This window comes from Schistocerca gregaria, chromosome 11, assembly GCF_023897955.1.
Source record: "Schistocerca gregaria isolate iqSchGreg1 chromosome 11, iqSchGreg1.2, whole genome shotgun sequence".
Lineage (NCBI taxonomy): Eukaryota > Metazoa > Arthropoda > Insecta > Orthoptera > Acrididae > Schistocerca > Schistocerca gregaria.
Window position 1 is genome coordinate 99,949,830 of NC_064930.1, and position 19,918 is coordinate 99,969,747.

General features: G+C 39.7%; 1 protein-coding gene across 4 annotated transcripts in view; it reads right to left on the reverse strand.

The window, feature by feature from the left end:
- The window catches only part of LOC126295101 (peroxisomal carnitine O-octanoyltransferase), a 166,259-nt gene that overhangs the window by 48,194 nt on the left and 98,147 nt on the right, over positions 1-19,918 (reverse strand). For all 4 annotated transcript variants that reach the window (XM_049987357.1, XM_049987354.1, XM_049987355.1 and 1 more), the window contains exon 10: positions 9,015-9,138. In XM_049987357.1, coding sequence (XP_049843314.1) covers positions 9,015-9,138 — 124 coding nt within the window. The remainder of the gene's footprint in view (positions 1-9,014; positions 9,139-19,918) is intronic.

Consider the following 19,918-nt stretch of genomic DNA (forward strand, 5'->3'; position numbering starts at 1 on the left):
CATAATATTGTCCTCAAGTACATCGCCCTTGTATAAACCTTCTATATACTCCTTCCACCTTTCTGCCTTCCCTTCTTTGCTTAGAACTGGGCTGCCATCTGAGCTCTTGATATTCATACACGTGGTTCTCTTCTCTCCAAAGGTCTCTTTAATTTTCCTGTAGGCAGTATCTATCTTACCCCTAGTGAGATAAGCTTCTACATCCTTACATTTGTCCTCTAGCCATCCGTTTAGCCATTTTGCACTTCCTGTCGATCTCATTTTTGAGACGTTTGTATTCCTTTTTGCCTGCTTCGTTTACTGCATTTTTATATTTTCTCCTTTCGTCAATTAAATTCAATATTTCTTCTGTTACCCAAGGATTTCCAGCAGCCCTCGTCTTTGTACCTACTTTAACCTCTGCTGCCTTCACTACTACATCCCTCAGAGCTACCCATTCATCTTCTACTGTATTTCTTTCCCCTATTCCTGTCAATTGTTCCCTTATGCTCTCTCTGAAACTCTGTACAACCTCTGGTTCTTTCAGTTTATCCAGGTCCCATCTCCTTAATTTCCCACATTTTTGCAGTTTCTTCAGTTTTAATTTACAGGTCATAACCAATAGATTGTGGTCAGAGTTCACATCTGCCCCTGGAAATGTCTTACAATTTAAAACTTGGTTCCTAAATGTCTGTCTTACCATTATATAATCTATCTGATACCTTTTAGTATCTCCAGGGTTCTTCCACGTATACAACCTTCTTTCATGATTCTTAAACCAAGTGTTAGCTATGATTAAGTTGTGCTCTGTGCAAAATTCTACTAGGCGGCTTCCTCTTTCATTTCTTAGCCCCAATCCATATTCACCTACTATGTTTCCTTCTCTCCCTTTTCCTACACTCGAATTCCAGTCACCCATTACTATTAAATTTTCATCTCCCTTCACTATCTGAATAATTTCTTTTATTTCATCGTACATTTCTTCAATTTCTTCATCATCTGCAGAGCTAGTTGGCATATAAACTTGTACTACTGTAGTAGGTGTGGGCTTCGTATCTATCTTGGCCACAATAATGCGTTCACTATGCTGTTTGTAGTAGCTTACCCGCATTCCTATTTTCCTATTCATTATTAAACCTACTCCTGCATTACCCCTATTTGATTTTGTGTTTATAACCCTGTAGTCACCTGACCAGAAGTCTTGTTCCTCCTGCCACCGAACTTCAATAATACCCACTATATCTAACTTTAACCTATCCATTTCCCTTTTTAAATTTTCTAACCTACCTGCCCGATTAAGGGATCTGACATTCCACGCTCCGATCCGTAGAACGCCAGTTTTCTTTCTCCTGATAACGACATCCTCCTGAGTAGTCCCCGCCCGGAGATCCGAATGGGGGACTATTTTACCTCCGGAATATTTTACCCAAGAGGGTGCCATCATCATTTAATCATACAGTAAAGCTGCATGTCCTCGAGAAAAATTACGGCTGTAGTTTCCCCTTGCTTTCAGCCGTTCGCAGTACCAGCACAGCAAGGCCGTTTTGGTTAATGTTGCAAGGCCAGATCAGTCAATCATCCACACTGTTGCCCCTGCAACTACTGAAAAGGCTGCTGCCCCTCTTCAGGAACCACACGTTTGTCTGGCCTCTCAACAGATACCCCTCCGTTGTGGTTGCACCTACGGTACGGCCATCTGTATCGCTGAGGCACGCAAGCCTCCCCACCAACGGCAAGGTCCATGATTCATGGGGGGGGAGAGGATGTAGATGAAGATGAAATGGGAGATACGATACTGCATGAAGAGTTTGACAGAGCACTGAAAGACCTGAGTCGAAACAAGGCCCCCGGAGTAGACATCATTCCATTGGAACTACTGACGGCCTTGGGAGAGCCAGTCCTGACAAAACTCTACCATTTGGTGAGCAAGATGTATGAAACAGGCGAAATACCCTCAGACTTCAAGAAGAATATAATAATTCCCACCCCAAAGAAAGCAGATGTTGACAGATGTGAAAATTACTGAACAATCAGTTTAATAAGCCACGGCTGCAAAATACTAACACGAATTCTTTACAGACGAATGGAAAAACTGGTAGAAGCCGACCTCGGGGAAGATCAGTTTGGATTCCGTAGAAATACTGGAACATGTGAGGCAATACTGACCTTACGACTTATCTTAGAAGAAAGATTAAGGAAAGGCAAACCAAGGTTTTTAGCATTTGTAAACGAGGAGAAAGCATTTGACAATGTTGACTGGAATAGTCTCTTTAAACTCTAAAGGTAGCAGGGGTAAAATACAGGGATCGAAAGGCTATTTACAATTTGTACAGAAACCAGATGGCAGTTATAAGAGTCGAGGGGCATGAAAGGGAAGCAATTGTTGGCAAGGGAGGGAGACAGGGTTGTAGCCTCTCCCCGATGTTATTGAATCTGTATATTGAGCAAGCAGTAAAGGAAACAAAAGAAAAATTCAGAGTAGGTATTAAAATCCATGGAGAAGAAATAAAAATTTTGAGGTTTGCCGATGACATTGTATTTCTGTCAGAGACAGCAAAGGACTTGGAAGAGCAGTTGAACGGAATGGATAGCGTCTTGAAAGGAGGATATAAGATGAACATCAACAAAAGCAAAACAAGGATAATGGAATGTAGTCAAATTAACTCGGGTGATGCTGAGGGAATTACATTAGGAAATAAGACACTTAAAGTAGTAGAGAAGTTTTGCTATTTGGGGAGCAACATAACTGATGATGGTCGAAGTAGAGAAGATATAAAATGTAGACTGGCAATGGCAAGGAAAACATTTCTGAAGAAGAGAAATTTGTTAACATCCAGTATAGATTTAAGTATCAGGAAGTCTTTTTTGAAAGTATTTGTATGGAGTGTAGCATGTATGGAAGTGAAACATGGACGATTAATAGTTTAGACAAGAAGAGAATAGAAGATTTCGAAATGTGGTGCTACAGAAGAATGCTGAAGATTAGATGGGTAGATCACATAACTAATGAGGAAGTATTGAATAGGATTGGGGAGAAGAGAACTTTGCGGCACAACTTGACCAGGAGAAGGGATCAGTTGGTAGGACATGTTCTGAGGCATCAAGGGATCACCAATTTAGTATTGGAGGGCAGCTTGGAGGGTAAAAATCATAGAGGGAGACCAAGAGATGAATAGACTAAGCAGATTCAGAAGGATGTAGGTTGCAGTAAGTACTGGGAGATGAAGAAGCTTGCACAGGATAGAGTAGCATGGAGAGCTGGGCAGGCTGATCATGTGTTGCCAGACACTGGCCGAAGGGAGAGGGGTCCAGACGCGTGGCTGGGAATTCCACAGTGCCGAGAGTGCCACAGATGGTGGACTTTGTGAAACCGTCGTGGCAGACATTTCACAGTTCGTTTAGAAATTAATAGTAGCCAGATGAATCACGATACCTCGAAAAGAAACATGTGCATTACTATTATTTGCATGATGATTCTGACGGTGTAATCAGATTTTTCATTATCTTTACCAGTTTAAAACTTAGTATATGACGGTAAATTATACAAGTAACACCTAGCAACAAACGTCCGAAATTCAAATGCTTCATCCAATTTTGTCAATCGACGTGTCTTTAGAAAGCTATTAGTGTAAATCTCAACTGGTGTAAATTACAGGCATGTAACTTGTATAGTACACGAGTTATTGGAGATCAAAGTGGCCGATTACTATCGACTGCGTCAGGCCGTAAATACTCTACAGTTATACGAAAAAATGGTAGCAGCATCATTACAAATATATTTATTAATCTCTGTTTTTGTTTATATCCGATATATACTATTCGTGAAGAAATTGGTTAAATATTTATTGTGTTTTAGAAAGCAGAGACATTAGGCTACTAGCCTACCTTTTGTTCTATTCCTTTGATATATGTTTATTTAATTTGTTTATGTATCTAATAATGTGTGTTAGAGCGAGTTTATGGGCCAGCCGTAGGAATATTTATTTAATTTCAAGTTATTTATATGTAAATCCAGTATTTGGTATGTGTTTCATTATGTTTGTGTGGGTGCGTCGGTTTGGACACATGGAGGGAGCACTCTAGCCAATCGAAGCACTTGTTACTAAGAGAGATGTACGGAGACTGGGGAGGAGCACCGTTTCAGGAGAGGACCCAGAGTAGTTGGGAACACTGCGGAGCGACGGACGCGGAGTCGCAGAAAGACTTGGGAGAGAGTGGAGCAGTTTGCGCATGGTCGCGACAGATAGAAATACTTCAGTGTGCCGACTTGTGCACTTGTGAGATTTTCCTGGCTTCTACAGTGAAGACGCAGTGTGCGTTTAGAAGTGAATATCTCGCGAGCTACGTTGTCGCTCTTAACTAATTATGTGCAGTAGGAATCTATTGTTTCCCTGTTACTCAACTTATATTTTATTTAATTGCCAGACAATCGACACCAATAAGTGTTGTGCAGAAATATACATTTTCAAAAGTACTTCTACTATCATACTCACCATTTAAAGTAATTAAGATGGTACCTGAAGATTTTATTTAATTGCAAACTTTCATTTATAAATTTATACGCAATTTCGCAATTGCTGAGTGATAGAAACGTTTGACCATTCGATTAGTGTTTGTATTCTTATTGTATACTGTAGACTCGGCAGTATTTGGCCCGTAATGTGGTAACCATGTATCCCAGCTCCTAGACAACAAAACCTGCCAAAACTTTCAATATTGCAACTCAAAGGGTGTGTAGTTATTTGAAAGCCAGCAACTATCAGAGATAAGTGACATAAATTTTCAGTCAGATCTTGATAAGACTAAAAAGTGGCGCAATGATTGGCAACTTGCTTTAAATGTTCGGAAATGTAAAACTGTGCACTTCACAAAATGGAAAACATAGTATTCTGTGACTAAATGTCAATAAGTCACTGCTGGAATTGGGTTGTTGTTGTTGTTGTTGTTGTTGTGGTCTTCAGTCCTGAGACTGGTTTGATGCAGCTCTCCATGCTACTCTATCCTGTGCAAGCTTCATCATCTCCCAGTACCTACTGCAACCTACATCCTTCTGCATCTGCTTAGTGTATTCATCTCTTGGTCTCCCTCTACGATTTTTACCCTCCACACTGCCCTACAATGCTAAATTGGTGATCCCTTGATGCCTCAGAACATGTCCTACCAATCGATCCCTTCTTCTTGTCAAGTTGTGCCACAAACTTCTCTTCTCCCCAATCCTATTCAATACCTCCTCATTAGTTATGTGATCTACCCATCTAATCTTCAGTATCTTCTGTAGCACCACATTTCGAAAGCTTCTATTCTCTTCTTGTCCAAAGTATTTATTGTCCATGTTTTACTTCATACAAATACTTTCATAATGGACTTCCTGACACTTAAATCTATACTCGATGTTAACAAATTTCTCTTCTTCAGAAACGCTTTCATTGCCATTGCCAGAAAACATTTTATATCCTCTCAACTTCGACCATCATCAGTTATTTTGCTCCCCAAATACCAAACCCCTTTACTGCTTTAAGTGTCTCATTTCCTAATCTAATTCCCTCAGCATCACCCAACTTAATTCGACTACATTCCATTATCCTCGTTTTGCTTTTGTTGATGTTCATCTTATATTCTCCTTTCAAGACACTGTCCATTCCATTTAACTGCTCTTCCAAGTCCTTTGCTGTCTCTGACAGAATTACAATGTCATCGGCAAACCTCAAAGTTTTTATTTCTTCTCCATGGAATTTAATGCCTACTCCGAATTATTCTTTTGTTTCCTTTACTGCTTGCTCAATATATATATTGAATAACATCGGGGAGAGGCTACAATCCTGTCTCACTCCCTTCCCAACCACTGCTTCCCTTTTATGTCCCTTGACTCTTATAACTGCCATCTGGTTTCTGTACAAATTGTAAATAGCCTTTCGCTCCCTGTATTTTGCCCCTGCCACCTTTAGAATTTGAAAGAGAGTATTCCAGCCAACATTGTCAAAAGCTTTCTCTAAGTCTACAAATGCTACAAGCGTAGGTTTTCCCTTCCTTAATCTAGCTTCTAAGATAAGTCGTAAGGTCAGTATTGCCTCACGTGTTCCAGTGTTTCTACGGAATCCTACTGATCTTCCCCGAGGTCGGCTTCTACTAGTTTTTCCATTCGTCTCAAAGAATTCGTGTTAGTATTTTGCAGCTGTGGCTTATTAAACTGATTGTTCGGTAATTTTCACATCTGTCAACACCTGCTTTCTTTGGGATAGGAATTATTATATTCTTCTTGAAGTCTGAGGGTATTTCGCCTGTTTCATACATCTTGCTCACCAGATGGTAGAGTTTTGTCAGTACTGGCTCTCCCAAGGCCGTCAGTAGTTCCAATGGAATGTTGTCTACTCCGGGGGGCTTGTTTCGACTCACGTCTTTCAGTACTCTGTCAAATTCTTCACACAATATCATATCTCCCATTTCATCTTCATCTACATCCTCTTCCATTTCCATAATATTGTGCTCAAGTACATCGCTCTTGTATAGACCATCTATATACTCCTTCCACCTTTCTGCTTTCCCTTCTTTGCTTAGAACTGGGTTTCCATCTGAGCTCTTGATATTCATACAAGTGGCTCTCTTTTCCCCAAAGGTCTCTTTAATTTTCCTGTAGGAAGTATCTATCTTACCCCTAGTGAGATAAGCCTCTATATCCTTACATTTGTTCTCTAGCCATCCCTGGTTAGCCATTTTGCACTTCCTGTCGATCTCATTTTTGAGACGTTTGTATTCCTTTTTGCCTGCGTCATTTACTGCATTTTTATATTTTCTCCTTTCATCAATTAAATTCAATATTTCTTCTGTTACCCAAGGATTTCTACTAGCCCTTAGTCTTTTTCCTACTTGATCCTCTGCTGCCTTCACTACTTCATCCCTCAGAGCTACCCATTCTTCTTCTACTATATTTCTTTCCCTCATTCCTGTCAATTGTTCCCTTATGCTCTCCCTGAAACTCTGTACAACCTCTGGTTCTTTCAGTTTATCCAGGTCCCATCTCTTTAATTTCTCACATTTTTGCAGTTTCTTCAGTTTTAATCTACAGGTCATAACCAATAGATTGTGGTCAGAGTCCACATCTGCCCCTGGAAATGTCTTACAATTTAAAACCTGGTTCCTAAATGTCTGTCTTACCATTATATAATCTATCTGATACGTTTTAGTATCTTCAGGGTTCTTCCATGTATACAACCTTCTTTCATGATTCTTAAACCATGTATTAGCTATGATTAAGTTGTGCTGTGTGCAAAATTCTACCAGGCGCCTTCCTCTTTCATTTCTTAGCCCCAATCCATATTCACCTACTATGTTTCCTTCTCTCCCGTTTCCTACACTCGAATTCCAGTCACCCATGACTATTAAATTTTCATCTCCCTTCACTATCTGAATAATTTCTTTTATCTCATCATACATTTCTTCAATTTCTTCATCATCTGCAGAGCCAGTTGGCATATAAACTTGTACTACTGTAGTAGCTGAGGGCTTCGTATCTATCTTGGCCACAATAATGCATTCACTATGCTGTTTGTAGTAGCTTACCCGCATTCCTATTTTCCTATTCATTATTAAACCTACTCCTGCATTACCCCTATTTGATTTTGTGTTTATAACCCTGTAGTCACCTGACCAGAAGTCTTGTTCCTCCTGCCACCGAACTTCAATAATACCCACTATATCTAACTTTAACCTATCCATTTCCCTTTTTAAATTTTCTAACCTACCTGCTCGATTAAGGGATCTGACATTCCACGCTCCGATCCGTAGAACGCCAGTTTTCTGTCTCCTGATAACGACATCCTCTTGAGTAGTCCCCGCCCAGAAATCCGAATAGGGGACTATTTTACCTCCGGAATATTTTACCCAAGAGGACGCCATCATCATTTAATCATATAGTAAAGCTGCATACCCTCGGGAAAAATTATGGCCGTAGTTTCCCCTTGCTTTCAACCGTTCGCAGTACCTGCACAGCAAGGCCGTTTTGGTTATTGCTACGAGGCCAGATCAGTCAATCATCCAGACTGTTGCCCTTGCAACTACTGAAAAGGCTGCTGCCCCTCTTCAGGAACCACACGTTTGTCTGGCCTCTCAACAGATACCCCTCCGTTGTGGCTGTACCTACGGCACGGCTATCTGTATCGCTGAGGCACGCAAGCCTCCCCACCAACGGCAAGGTCCATGGTTTGTGGGGGGAGGAGGGGGGGGGGAGGGGGGGGGGGGGTAGAGGAAATCGGGTAACTCATACAAATATCTGGGTGTAATGCTTTGCAATGATACGAAGTGGAATGGCCCCACAGGCTCAGTCGAGGGTAAAGCAGAAGGCAGACTTTGGTTTATTGGTAGAATACTGAGAAAACACAATCAGTCTACAAAGGATATCACTTAGAAATTACTCGTGCAACTGGTTTCAGATTTTTGCTCAAGTGTATGGGACCTGTACCAAACAGGATTAACAGGAGATATTGAATGTAAACAGAGAAGGACGACACAAATGGTCACAGGTTTGCTTAATCAGTGGGAGCGTGTCACAGAGCTACTGCAGGAACTGAACTGTAAGACTCTCGGAGAGAGACGTAAACTATACCAAAAAGGTCTATTAAAAATGCTTCGAGGACAGGCTTTAAGTGATGACTCTAAGCATATACTACAACCCCTGACATATCGCTCACACGGATATCCTGTGAATGAGATCAGAAAAGTTTTTGTATGCACAGAGGCATTCAAACAATCATTCTTCCCACACTCCATATGATACGTACCCTCTGCCGTGCACCTCGAGGTGGTTTGCAGAGTGTAAATGTAGGTGACTTCATTCTGAGCAGTCGCTCTTTTTCTACAGCATTCTGAAACCAGTTGAAACTGGAACTTTAATTATGGACACGCTGTACATCCGTGCTCGCTTTTCTGCACCTGACAGTATAGCCACTTGTCAGCGCAGCACACAGACTGCACACACAATTGAGCACACTCAAGTGCCTAAACCAAGTCTCTATACCACAGATGAGCCTGTCGCCACTCACACTGGAGGTCCCGTTCAGCATCGATCGAACCCATTCCAGTTGCTCCGTCGTGCATGAGCGCACCGTTTCCGTTCGGCCATTGTAGTAGGCACGTGTCGTAGCTGTCTCGTACACAGGTGCAGCTCTGGAAAAAATTAAAGGCAGATGTGCCAAGTTATACACAGCATGTCAGAAGAGCCCAACATTGTTGCTGCCCTTATTGCTTGTAATAATGACAGAGTTGCTGTCTAGATGCACATGGCCATCATTCAGTTGCAGAGACACCTGCTGACACATGGATTCAATGTACTTTATAGATTAGACACATACTCCATTTCATAAGCCCAACGTAAGGATAACTTATTGAGTGATAAATAATAATAATAATAATAATAATAATAATAATAATAATAATAAAACTTCCTGGCAGATTAAAACTGTGTGCTGGACCGAGACTCGAACTCAGGACCTTTGCCTTTCGCGGGCAAGTGCTCTACCATCTGAGCTACCCAAGCACGACTCACACCCTGCCCTCAAAGATTTACTTCTGCCAATATCTCATCTCCTACCTTCCAAACTTTACAGAAGCTCTCCTGTGAGGGCGGCGCGTGACTCGTGCTTGGGTAGCTCAGATGGTAGAGCACTTGCCCACGAAAGGCAAAGGTCCTGAGTTCAAGTGTCGGTCCGGCACACAGTTTTAATCTGCCACGAAGTTTCATATCAGCACACACTCCACTGCAGAGTGAAAATCTCATTCTCAATAATAATAATAATAATAATAATAATAATAATAATAACAGATGCCTATAAATATCTAGGATACAGACAAAAATAGGAACAGATAATACAAATATTAAAGAAGAACTAAAAGAAAAATATAGACAAAGACTAACTAAAATACTGAAAACAGAAATGACAGCAAGAAACAAGACAAAAGCTATAAATACCTATGCTATACCAATATTGACCAACTCATTTGGAGTAGTGAAATGGAGTAACACAGACCTAGAAGCACTCAATACACTTAACACAATCACAATGCCACAAATATAGAATACATCACATACGTTCAGCAACAGAAAGATTCACATTAAGCAGAAAGGAAGAAGGAAGAGGATTTATCGACATAAAAAAACTACATTATGGACAGGTAGACAATTTAAGAAATTTTTTTTCTACAACAAGCAGAAACTAGCAAAATACACAAAGCAATCACTCATATAAATACATCGGCTACACCACTGCAATTTCATAACCACTCCTACAACCCTTTAGATCACATAACATCAACAGATATGAAGAAAGAAAATTGGAAACAGAAAAAACTACATGGCAAGCACCCGTATCATCTAACACAGCCACACTTCGATCAAGACGCATCCAACACATGGCTACTAAAAGGCAATATATACAGGGAGACGGAAGGATTCATGATTGCAATAGAGGATCAAACAATAAACACCAGATATTACAGCAAGCCTATTATTAAAGATCCCAATACCACAACAGATAAATGCAGACTTTGCAAACAACAAATAGAAACAGTAGATCACATCACAAGTGGATGTAAAATACTAGCAAATACAGAATACCACAGAAGACATGACAATGTAGCAAAAATAATACATCTACAACTTGCCATACAACATAAACTAATAAAATAACACGTTCCCACATACAAGTATGCACCACAAAATGTACTGGAGAATGATGAATACAAATTATACTGGAACAGAACCATTATAACAGATAAAACAACACCACATAACAAACCTGACATCATAATCACCAATAAAAAGAAGCAATTAACACAACTAATCGAAATATCCATACCCAATACAACAAATATACAGAAGAAAACCGGAGAAAAAAATGAAAAATACATCCAACTGGCTGAGGAAGTCAAGGACATGTGGCATCAGGATAAAGTTGACATTATACCAATTATACTATCAACTATAGGAGTCATACCACACAATATCCACCAGTACATCAACGCAATACAGCTACATCCAAACGTATATATGCAACTAAAGAAATCTGTAATTATTGATACATGTTCAATTACCAGAAACTTCCTAAATGCAATGTTATATATACCATACAGTTAAAAGGAAGTCACGCTTGATCAAGGTCTGCGTCACTTTACATTTTTAACCAGACATAATGTCTGAGAAAGGAAAGAAGAAATAATAATAATAATAATAATAATAATAATAATAATAATGGCACACATTTGCTGTAATTATTGATACATGTTAAATTACTCCAAAAGTTCCTAAATCCAATGTAACATATACCGTACAGTTAAAAGGAAGTCACGCTTGATCAAGGTCAGCGTCACTTTCCCGTTTTAACCAGACATAATGTCTGAGACAGGAAAGAGAAATAATAATAATAATTATTATTATTATTATGATGACGACACAAAAACTACAACACTTGTACAACAGACAGCACATTCAAAATAAAATTTATAGGACAAATCTCAGAACCATTTGAGATAAACACAGGGGGCAGACAAGGAGTTGGGTTCCCGCTGCTTCTATTCAACATGGTCTTGGACAAAATTATCAAACAATAGAAAGAAAGAGTAAAAGTGATTCAGTTAGGAAAAAATCTGCAAACAAAATAATCATAAAAGCCTGGCATTTGGAGATGACCTGACAATACTCACCAACAACAGCTAACAAGCACAGCAAGAGATACACCAAGCCTTGGCCAAAACAAGTCTACAGATATTATAAGACAAAATGCAATGCACGAAAATAAAAAAGAACATGCACGGTATGCACACAAAAAGTGGAAAAAGTATGAAGCGGAATATACAGAAATAAGAGACTAAAACAAGACATCTAACACAGGAATAACAGAAAAACTCCAGAAAGTGTAAAAACTCACGTGGTCACACAACGAATAAAAGAAACATATCAGGACGGGTCGAACTCGGCACTACAACACAGTCGTACAACCAGGAGCACTATGCACATTAGAAATGATCACAACTGGAACATCAGATATTACAGAGACACAGACAGGAAAACTACAATGTAAAATCGTCAGAAAATTTTTTGATGGAGCACACAGACAGTGTAAGACTGAAGAGAGCAACCAAAGAATAAAACACACACACACACACACACACACACACACACACACACACACACACACACACATACATACAGTCATGAGCAGAAAATGTCAACTAACATACATAGAAACAACAACAACAGGCTCACAAAGAAGATTTCTGACATAGTAAACATCTCAGCCAAAGAATCTAGTTGGCTCTAAGAATTATAAGACAACATAAAACAAGCAAGAATCACTAGAGGAATGGTAAATGAAAGTGACAAATTCAGAAATAAAACTATGAATGCTACATCGAAGGCAGAAGAAAGGAAGAAAACAAGGTCTACGCAACGCAAACTAACCTAGCTGGGCTAGACACCCCAGGCTGTGGCTAAGCCATGTCTACGCAATATCCTTTCTTTCAGGAGTGCTAGTTCTGCAAGGTTCGCAGGAGAGCTTCTGTAAAGTTTGGAAGGTGGGAGACGAGGTACTGGCAGAAGTAAAGCTGTGAGGACGGGGCGTGAGTCGTGCTTGGGTAGCTCAGTTGGTAGAGCACTTGCCCACGAAAGGCAAAGGTCCCGAGTTCGAGTCTCAGTCCAGCAAACAGTTTTAATCTGCCAGGAAGTTTCAATCTCAACATGTTTTGTAATACAATGACTTGGAACATTAGTTTTTGTCGACAAATGGCTCAACACTCCAGTCTTCCAGGATTCCCCATGTTTTCTAGCGCAATCAATTTCCTCGAAAATTCCTAACTTTCCAGGTTATTCAAACAAAGAGCCACTTAGTTCTCTAGCAGCAAGCTATGGTCCTGTGACACTCAGATTTCAATGTGTACCAGCTCCGCAGGCAGGTACCTTTCCGACAAGAAAAAAATAATTACAAAACTTTAATTCATGGTGATAATTTAAAATTTACGATTATCAGTTTTAATTATATTCAGTGTAACCGTAATTTTCATTAAATTTTGAACATGTTCAAACAGTATTTATGGTATTTTTCTTTGGGCTTCCAAACCTAGAACAGGTCATTAGAAGATCTGCTGGTTTATTGCAAATTAAACTGCAACTGCTATCTCAGATTAAGAACACTGCTATTGCCGATAAAGAGTGAACTTTAGCTCGCTGTGAGCCAATTTATGCTACAGACATGCCGTGCCTCGTAGCAGAGTGTGCTCCCACTGCCACAGGCCCTGACTGCCCCCTTAAGCGAGAGCCGGGGTCGCATTGGGATAGGGCGTGTGAAATTGAAAAAAAAAATTTCGAAATAACTGTAGCTCGGAACTACGCCACTGTGGAGGTACACCGTAAATAACAATCGATTGGTAACCGGTGGGTAGAAGTGTGTGCATTGGAACTCACATATCACCTATTGTGTAAAACAAGGCAGTTACTAATTAGATTAGTTTGAGATTTAATGGTTTCAGCTGAACAAAGCCAGGCAAACTATAAGTTCCTGCTCGTGGCTGGCAAATATTCTGTGATTAGTGGCACAACCCAATTTCACAACAGTAGCATGAAGTATCCACAATCAGATGTCTTGTCTCGTTTATCAGTAATGAATTATACACAAAAACCTTAGGCTATATATTAGTGAAAACTGAGTTACAATTCTTACTGTACTTCCCAAGATGAGCCTTCACAAACAAACAGAAACTACAGCGGCGTACTTTAATTCGTAATATGGGTAATTGTTTTCTGGCTAAAATTTGACTATTAAATCAAATGTGTTAAAAATACTGTAACATCAAGAACTTATTACGAAAATAGGCTTTACCTACATATGACGGTGGTATCTGTACCCTAAAGAGCAGTTATCATTGATGATCATGCAGCTTTGCTAGAATGAAATGATAATTAAATGGGCACCCTAGCTGCAAACAGGTGTTGATATACTTCATTGGGGACATGTTGAAAATATGCTTTGCTGCAAGAAACAGCTATGCACTAAAATAGTCAACACTTGATGCTGTATGGTAAATGTTATTAATAACTAAATCTAAATGCCACAGATTTTAATTTTTGATAAGGTACAGAGAGCACAGATGAACTTTTAGTGTAACAGGTATAGTAAAACACTGAGTGTGGACTAAGATAATGGTGAAAACGAAAACAGAAATCAAATTTTGAACTTCCTCTTTTTCTCAATCACATAAAAAACAGCAAATTCTCAAAATACCTGTCTCTGACTTTGCTATAAACGTTGAGAACAATGCAAGGTGGAGAACAAGAACCATACATAGCATAACACAGTATCCGCTCAATAATAAATCATGTTACTTTTAAACAGGTATGTGCAATCGTTGGTGAGCTGTGAGCCTGATTTAGATACCTACTTAAATTCAAGGGCCATCTTACCACCTGATGTGACAGCAGGGCTCCTAAGGCAGGGGTCCATGACCTTAATGTTTATTGGGTAAAGCAGCAATAGGAATGGCACCCTTTCCCGACATCAAATGTGTACAAATCATTCCCCAAAACACACATTTCTGTGAGTACATTCCAGCTTCAGATGTTTGCATTTATTTAAATGGCATGAACATTGTTTCTTTAAGGCCCCGCCCACAATCAAACAATTTGTCAAACTGTACTGTGTTTGCAAACACACGATTGTGTATGGTCCTGTTTGATGTGTTTATCAAGTACATATCACGTCCGACGTGTCTGCGAGAAATTTTGATTTACAGAAAGTTTTACATGATGGCAGATGATGTTTCTGTCACTGTTTCACCACATATGTTTAGTGAAAAATTGTTTTATTAGAACTTCTCTCACTGTTTTATGAGTTTCCACAACTATGGAAACTTCAATCAGTGATAAAAACAAAATAGCATTGGCAATTAGCAAAGCTATAGCAATGTCACATCTTTCCCAGCCACAAATCATGCAGGAAGAGGTCAAGAAAAAAAAAATCAATGTTTTACACACAATGTATAAGTGAAAGTGCCACGAAATAAAAGAAATTGGAGACCTACGGTTCTTTCATGAATGATCTGGGCTATACGAGGGGGGACCCAAAAGTAACCGGAATCGTAATGCTGCACATCGTGTACTTGTTGTAGCAGGTTGCGCAGGCAGAGGGCTGTAATAGGAGCTCTGCTGAGTCATTCTGCCACACGGCATCACCCAACAGTGAGTAGTGTAGTTTCTTTGGCAGTTCTTTGAGTGTGCGTACAGTGCAGATGTGACACGAGGAAATGGCTAGTTCTTACGAACAACATGCGGCAGTGAAGTTTTGTTTCTTGCTCGGCAAGAACGCATCAGAAACTCTTGCGAAGATTCAGACAGCCTACAAAGGCCATGCTCTTAGTAAAATGTAAGTGTACAAATGGTTTTCTCGGTTTAAAAAGGGAGAAATGGTGGTTGAAGATCAGCCCCGTTCCGCTCACCCTTCAACTGCTTGAAGCAAAAACATCATCGACAAAATCCGTGATCCCATCAGTGAAGATTGACGCAGGACAATCGAGCAACTCGAGAACTTGCCTGGGTTGCCCTGGAGCTCAATTCCTGCATCTTGACCATCGATTTGGGGATGCGAAGAGTGGCAGCAAAATTCGTGCCAAAGCTTCTTACCAAAGATGAAAGGGACCGTCGCATTCAAGTCTGTCTCGAAATGAAGGACGCGCTTAAAGATGATCCAAATTTTTTCAACAAAATCATTACAGGTGATGAGTCACGGTGCTTTGGGTATGATCCAGAAAGTAAACAACAATCATCACAATGGAAGTCACCTGGCTCACCTCGACCAAGAAAAGGCCGACAAGTGAAATCGAATGTGAAAACGATGTTGATCTGTTTTTTAGACATCAAAGGGATTGTACACACTGAATTTGTCCCTCAAAACCAGACAGTAAACCAACAATTCTATTTGGAGGTTAGGAAACGGCTTCATAGAAGTTTGTCGCGAAAACTTCCGGCTTTGTGGGATTCTGGCATGTGGTTCCTGCATCACGACAATGCTCCCGCGCAACGCCTGTCAGTATTGACCAGTTTTTGGCCTCAACGAAGATGACTACCTTGACCCACACGCCCTATTCGCCAGATTTGGCACCCTTGGACTTCTTCCTATTACCGAGGATGTAAACAGACTGGAGAGGGAAGCGTTTTGCGGATGTGGAAGACATAAAATGCAATGTCATGAAAGTGCTAGCAGATGTCAAAGAGGACGAATTTAAAAGGTGCTTCGAACACTGGAATGAACGTTTGAACAAGTCTATTAATGCTAATGGAGAGTACTTCGAGGGAAATTAAGGTTGTATTTGAAAACAATAAAGTATATGCTTTCTAGAAAGAAATTCCGGTTATTTTCGGGTCCCCCCTCGTATGTTCCCACGGTGCGGTACTGTTATCTATTGTCATCAGATGGCCAAATAGAAGAGAACAAATTGTGTCTTCTTTTTCAATGTGAGGGCACAGTAACTATAAGGAAGCTATTAAATGTTTAACTGTCCATATGCAGAAAGTTGATGTGATCATCAGGTTCTTAGTGTAACAATTCCTTTAACACGTTTTCACGTGTACATTTGTCTTTCAGTTTACACCATTCCCTGGACAATCATCTTGTTTCTTCTTCTTTAAACACAGTGCCAGAGACAATGCCATGACTGCTTTATCTGCATTTGTGGCCATTCTCGCTAGTGTCACAGTAATCGTGAACATGAACAGCATCTGTTTCAAGTTGAGGTTAAACTGACAAACTCTGTATGTGTACAGGCTTGTTTGACAAATCCGTCACTAGACAAGGGCGCATTTGACAAACAAGTCTGATCATTTATGTGGATCTTTACTTACACTTGTTTTACAACAGCTGCCTTAAAAAAAAAAACTTTCATTGCAAAATGCTGCAACAGTGTTAATACGGAAACAATGTTCACACCACATAAATATATGTCAACGCCCAAAGACGGGATACCAGGCAACTTTAACCCTTTCACTGCACATTCACTCTCAGTGGCTCCCGCCCTGTGCGCGTTATTTTCACCTGGTGCGTATATATACGTCTGTAGCAGTTATTATTGACATAAAAATGAGACGCAAAATCCAGTATTGTCAGTGTAAATCGTTTCCTTTTTTTAAATCTTTGTTCAGAAAGTCTTATTTTGTTCAAATAAGGTACTTTATTAGGAGAAAAAAATACAAAAATATTACTTTAGTAATACTTCAAAGTGTGATATCTCTTGAAACAAAAATTCAAACATAAAGGAACATCACATTTTACACAAATGTATCTTGTGTCACTTTGTTTATCATGTTTTGCACATACAATGCACCTTCTCTGACCGGCCTCCTCCTTTGAAGTTCCTGGGATTAGGGAGATAAAGTGGCGCTCAGTTAGGCGTAAGGGATTGTCACCATCAGCCAGTCTCCTTCCACGACGTCCCTCTCTTTGCGGTTGGTGTTGAACCTCTAGGATCTCCTTGATAAGTTTCTGTTGAAAATCAGATACTGAAATATTTTGTCCCGTTTGAGTTTTCTATAAGGCATGCTTACTGAGCAGACACAGATCCATCAAATGAAAACATACTTTTTTATACCGTTTTACAGTTTTTCGTACACATTCTACTGAACTTAGCATCATGTCGCTCCTGCCGACGGTCCCCATGTTTTCAGTGTAGCTTACGATGCAAGCTGGTTTTGTTTTGGTTCATTTGTGGTTCTGTCAGTTTTGTCAGTCGCTGTAATTTCGTTTGCGTGAAGAGTTGAAAGCATCCTCACTTCCCGCTTGTCCTGCCACTTCAGAGCAAGAAGTTTATCTGTTGATATAAACTTGATCTCGCCTTTTCTAAGTTTTTTGATAAAGCAGGCATGCCCTTGTGGTTTGTTCTCACAGTGCCACAGGCATTAGTCACTCTGTTGTGCAAATAAGAAAATAACGTTGGGCTAGCGTGCCAACTGTCAACATATAATGTGCGACCTTTACCAAGGTAACGTTCAAGTAAAGTGAGAACAATGCTTCCAGGTATTCCAACATTTACACTAAAGCCAGTTTCTTTTTTTACATCTCTTGCTGCACCCACATAAATAATAAAGTCAAGAATATAACCAGTTTCACAATCACATAACACAAAAAATTTTATGCCAAATCTGTGGCGTTTGGAAGGAATGTACTGCTTGAAGAAGACATGATCTGTGAAGAGAACTAAACTTCTGTCAATGCACAAATTTTTAAAAGGATAGAAAGCACCTGGAAATACTTTTCTTAAGTGATCCACAATTTGACGAAATTTCCAGATTTTGTCATCTCCAGGTTCCATACTGTTATCAACAAAATGTAACATTCTAAGTAACACAAGATATCTATCTCTCGGCATGATTTGCACAAACATTGGAATAGAGAGTAACTGAGCATAGGTCCAATAATTGTTTATTTCATTTTTTCTCACTTGAGTCATCAGAGAATTTACAGCAAGGAAACAGTAAATTTCGTCACTGTTTGTGTTTTTCCAACATCGCAGTCTTGATTTTTCACTGGCATCACTGCAAAGGTGTTCATAATATAAATTACATTGCTCAGCTATGTAGCTCACAATTTTTGGCTAAAAAAAAAAAAAAAAAACTTGGAAGAAGTTGTATACAGTACATAAATCGTCTAAATTGACTATTTTGCAACTGGAACCACTGTTATTGAAATTATACACTTTAGGGTCCAAATCAGAGTCTTTCCATCTAAAATCAACTGTTTTGTGTCTCTTGGGAGATTTTTAAAGCATACGCTCAGGCTCTTCTTTGGAATCGGAGAAAGAATCGACGATAACATCAAAATCTGGATCTGCATTTACTGGTTCAACATTTGTTGGTTCACAAATATTTTTTACATTTGTGGTGACAGATTTATCTGCCAACTCGTCATCGTCATTATCTGTCCACCCATAATCAGCTGGATTGGGCACGATGATGTCCTCGTCGTCACTTTCGTTTAGAATACTCAGCAGCTCACCGTCTGTAAACGGACGGTAACGTTGCGTCATTTTATTCGGTAACGCGGAAACAGCCACACACAAACTAGGTAATATAGCGATACGAATGAACTCAGCAGAAAGAGAATTCAGCATTCAGTAGTCGTTCAGGTATTTCCTAATATTCCAACAATTACACTGCATACTTGCGCAACAATTACCTCCGACTCAATGGCCCAATTGTCGATGTTATACGTAACTATATGACTGTAGCAGGGAACCGCTGTAAGTATTTTTTATAGCAAATAGTATATATATGTCTGGAGCACTGAAATAATTAGCGTATATTTACATCTGGAGCACTGAAAGGGTTAAAAGTCACCCTCGAAAAATAAATGGCTATAAAAGCATCTGGCTGCAGCTAATTCAGCACAAATTTAGTTTCAGCAAGTGCAGTGTTCCATTACATCTAGAATGGACACTAATTATTTACTAATCTACAGTTCGCAATTAAGTGCCTGATGGGGTTCATCAGACCATCTTCAAGCTATTTCTCTACTGTTCCACTCTTGAACAGTGTGTGGGAAAACCCAATATTTGAATCTTCCCGTGCAAGTTCTGATTTCTCTTATTTTACTATGACGATCATTTCTCCCTTTGTAGGTGAGCAGCAACAAAGTATTTTCACACTCTGAGGAAAAAGTTGGTTATTGAAATTTCATGAGAAGATCCTGCTGCAAAGGAAAACAACTTTGCTTTAATGACTGCCACTCCAATTCACATACAATATCCAGGGCACTGAATGCCAGATATCACTTGTGTTACTATGAGAACGAACAGAAAAACAAAATACAGCAGTGGGACAGCCAGTCCCAATTGACAAGCACTTAGGAGTAACACACTGACTTTTTGGCTACAGGCAGGCCATTCGAGTGTTCGAAATTTAGTGTGTCTAAAT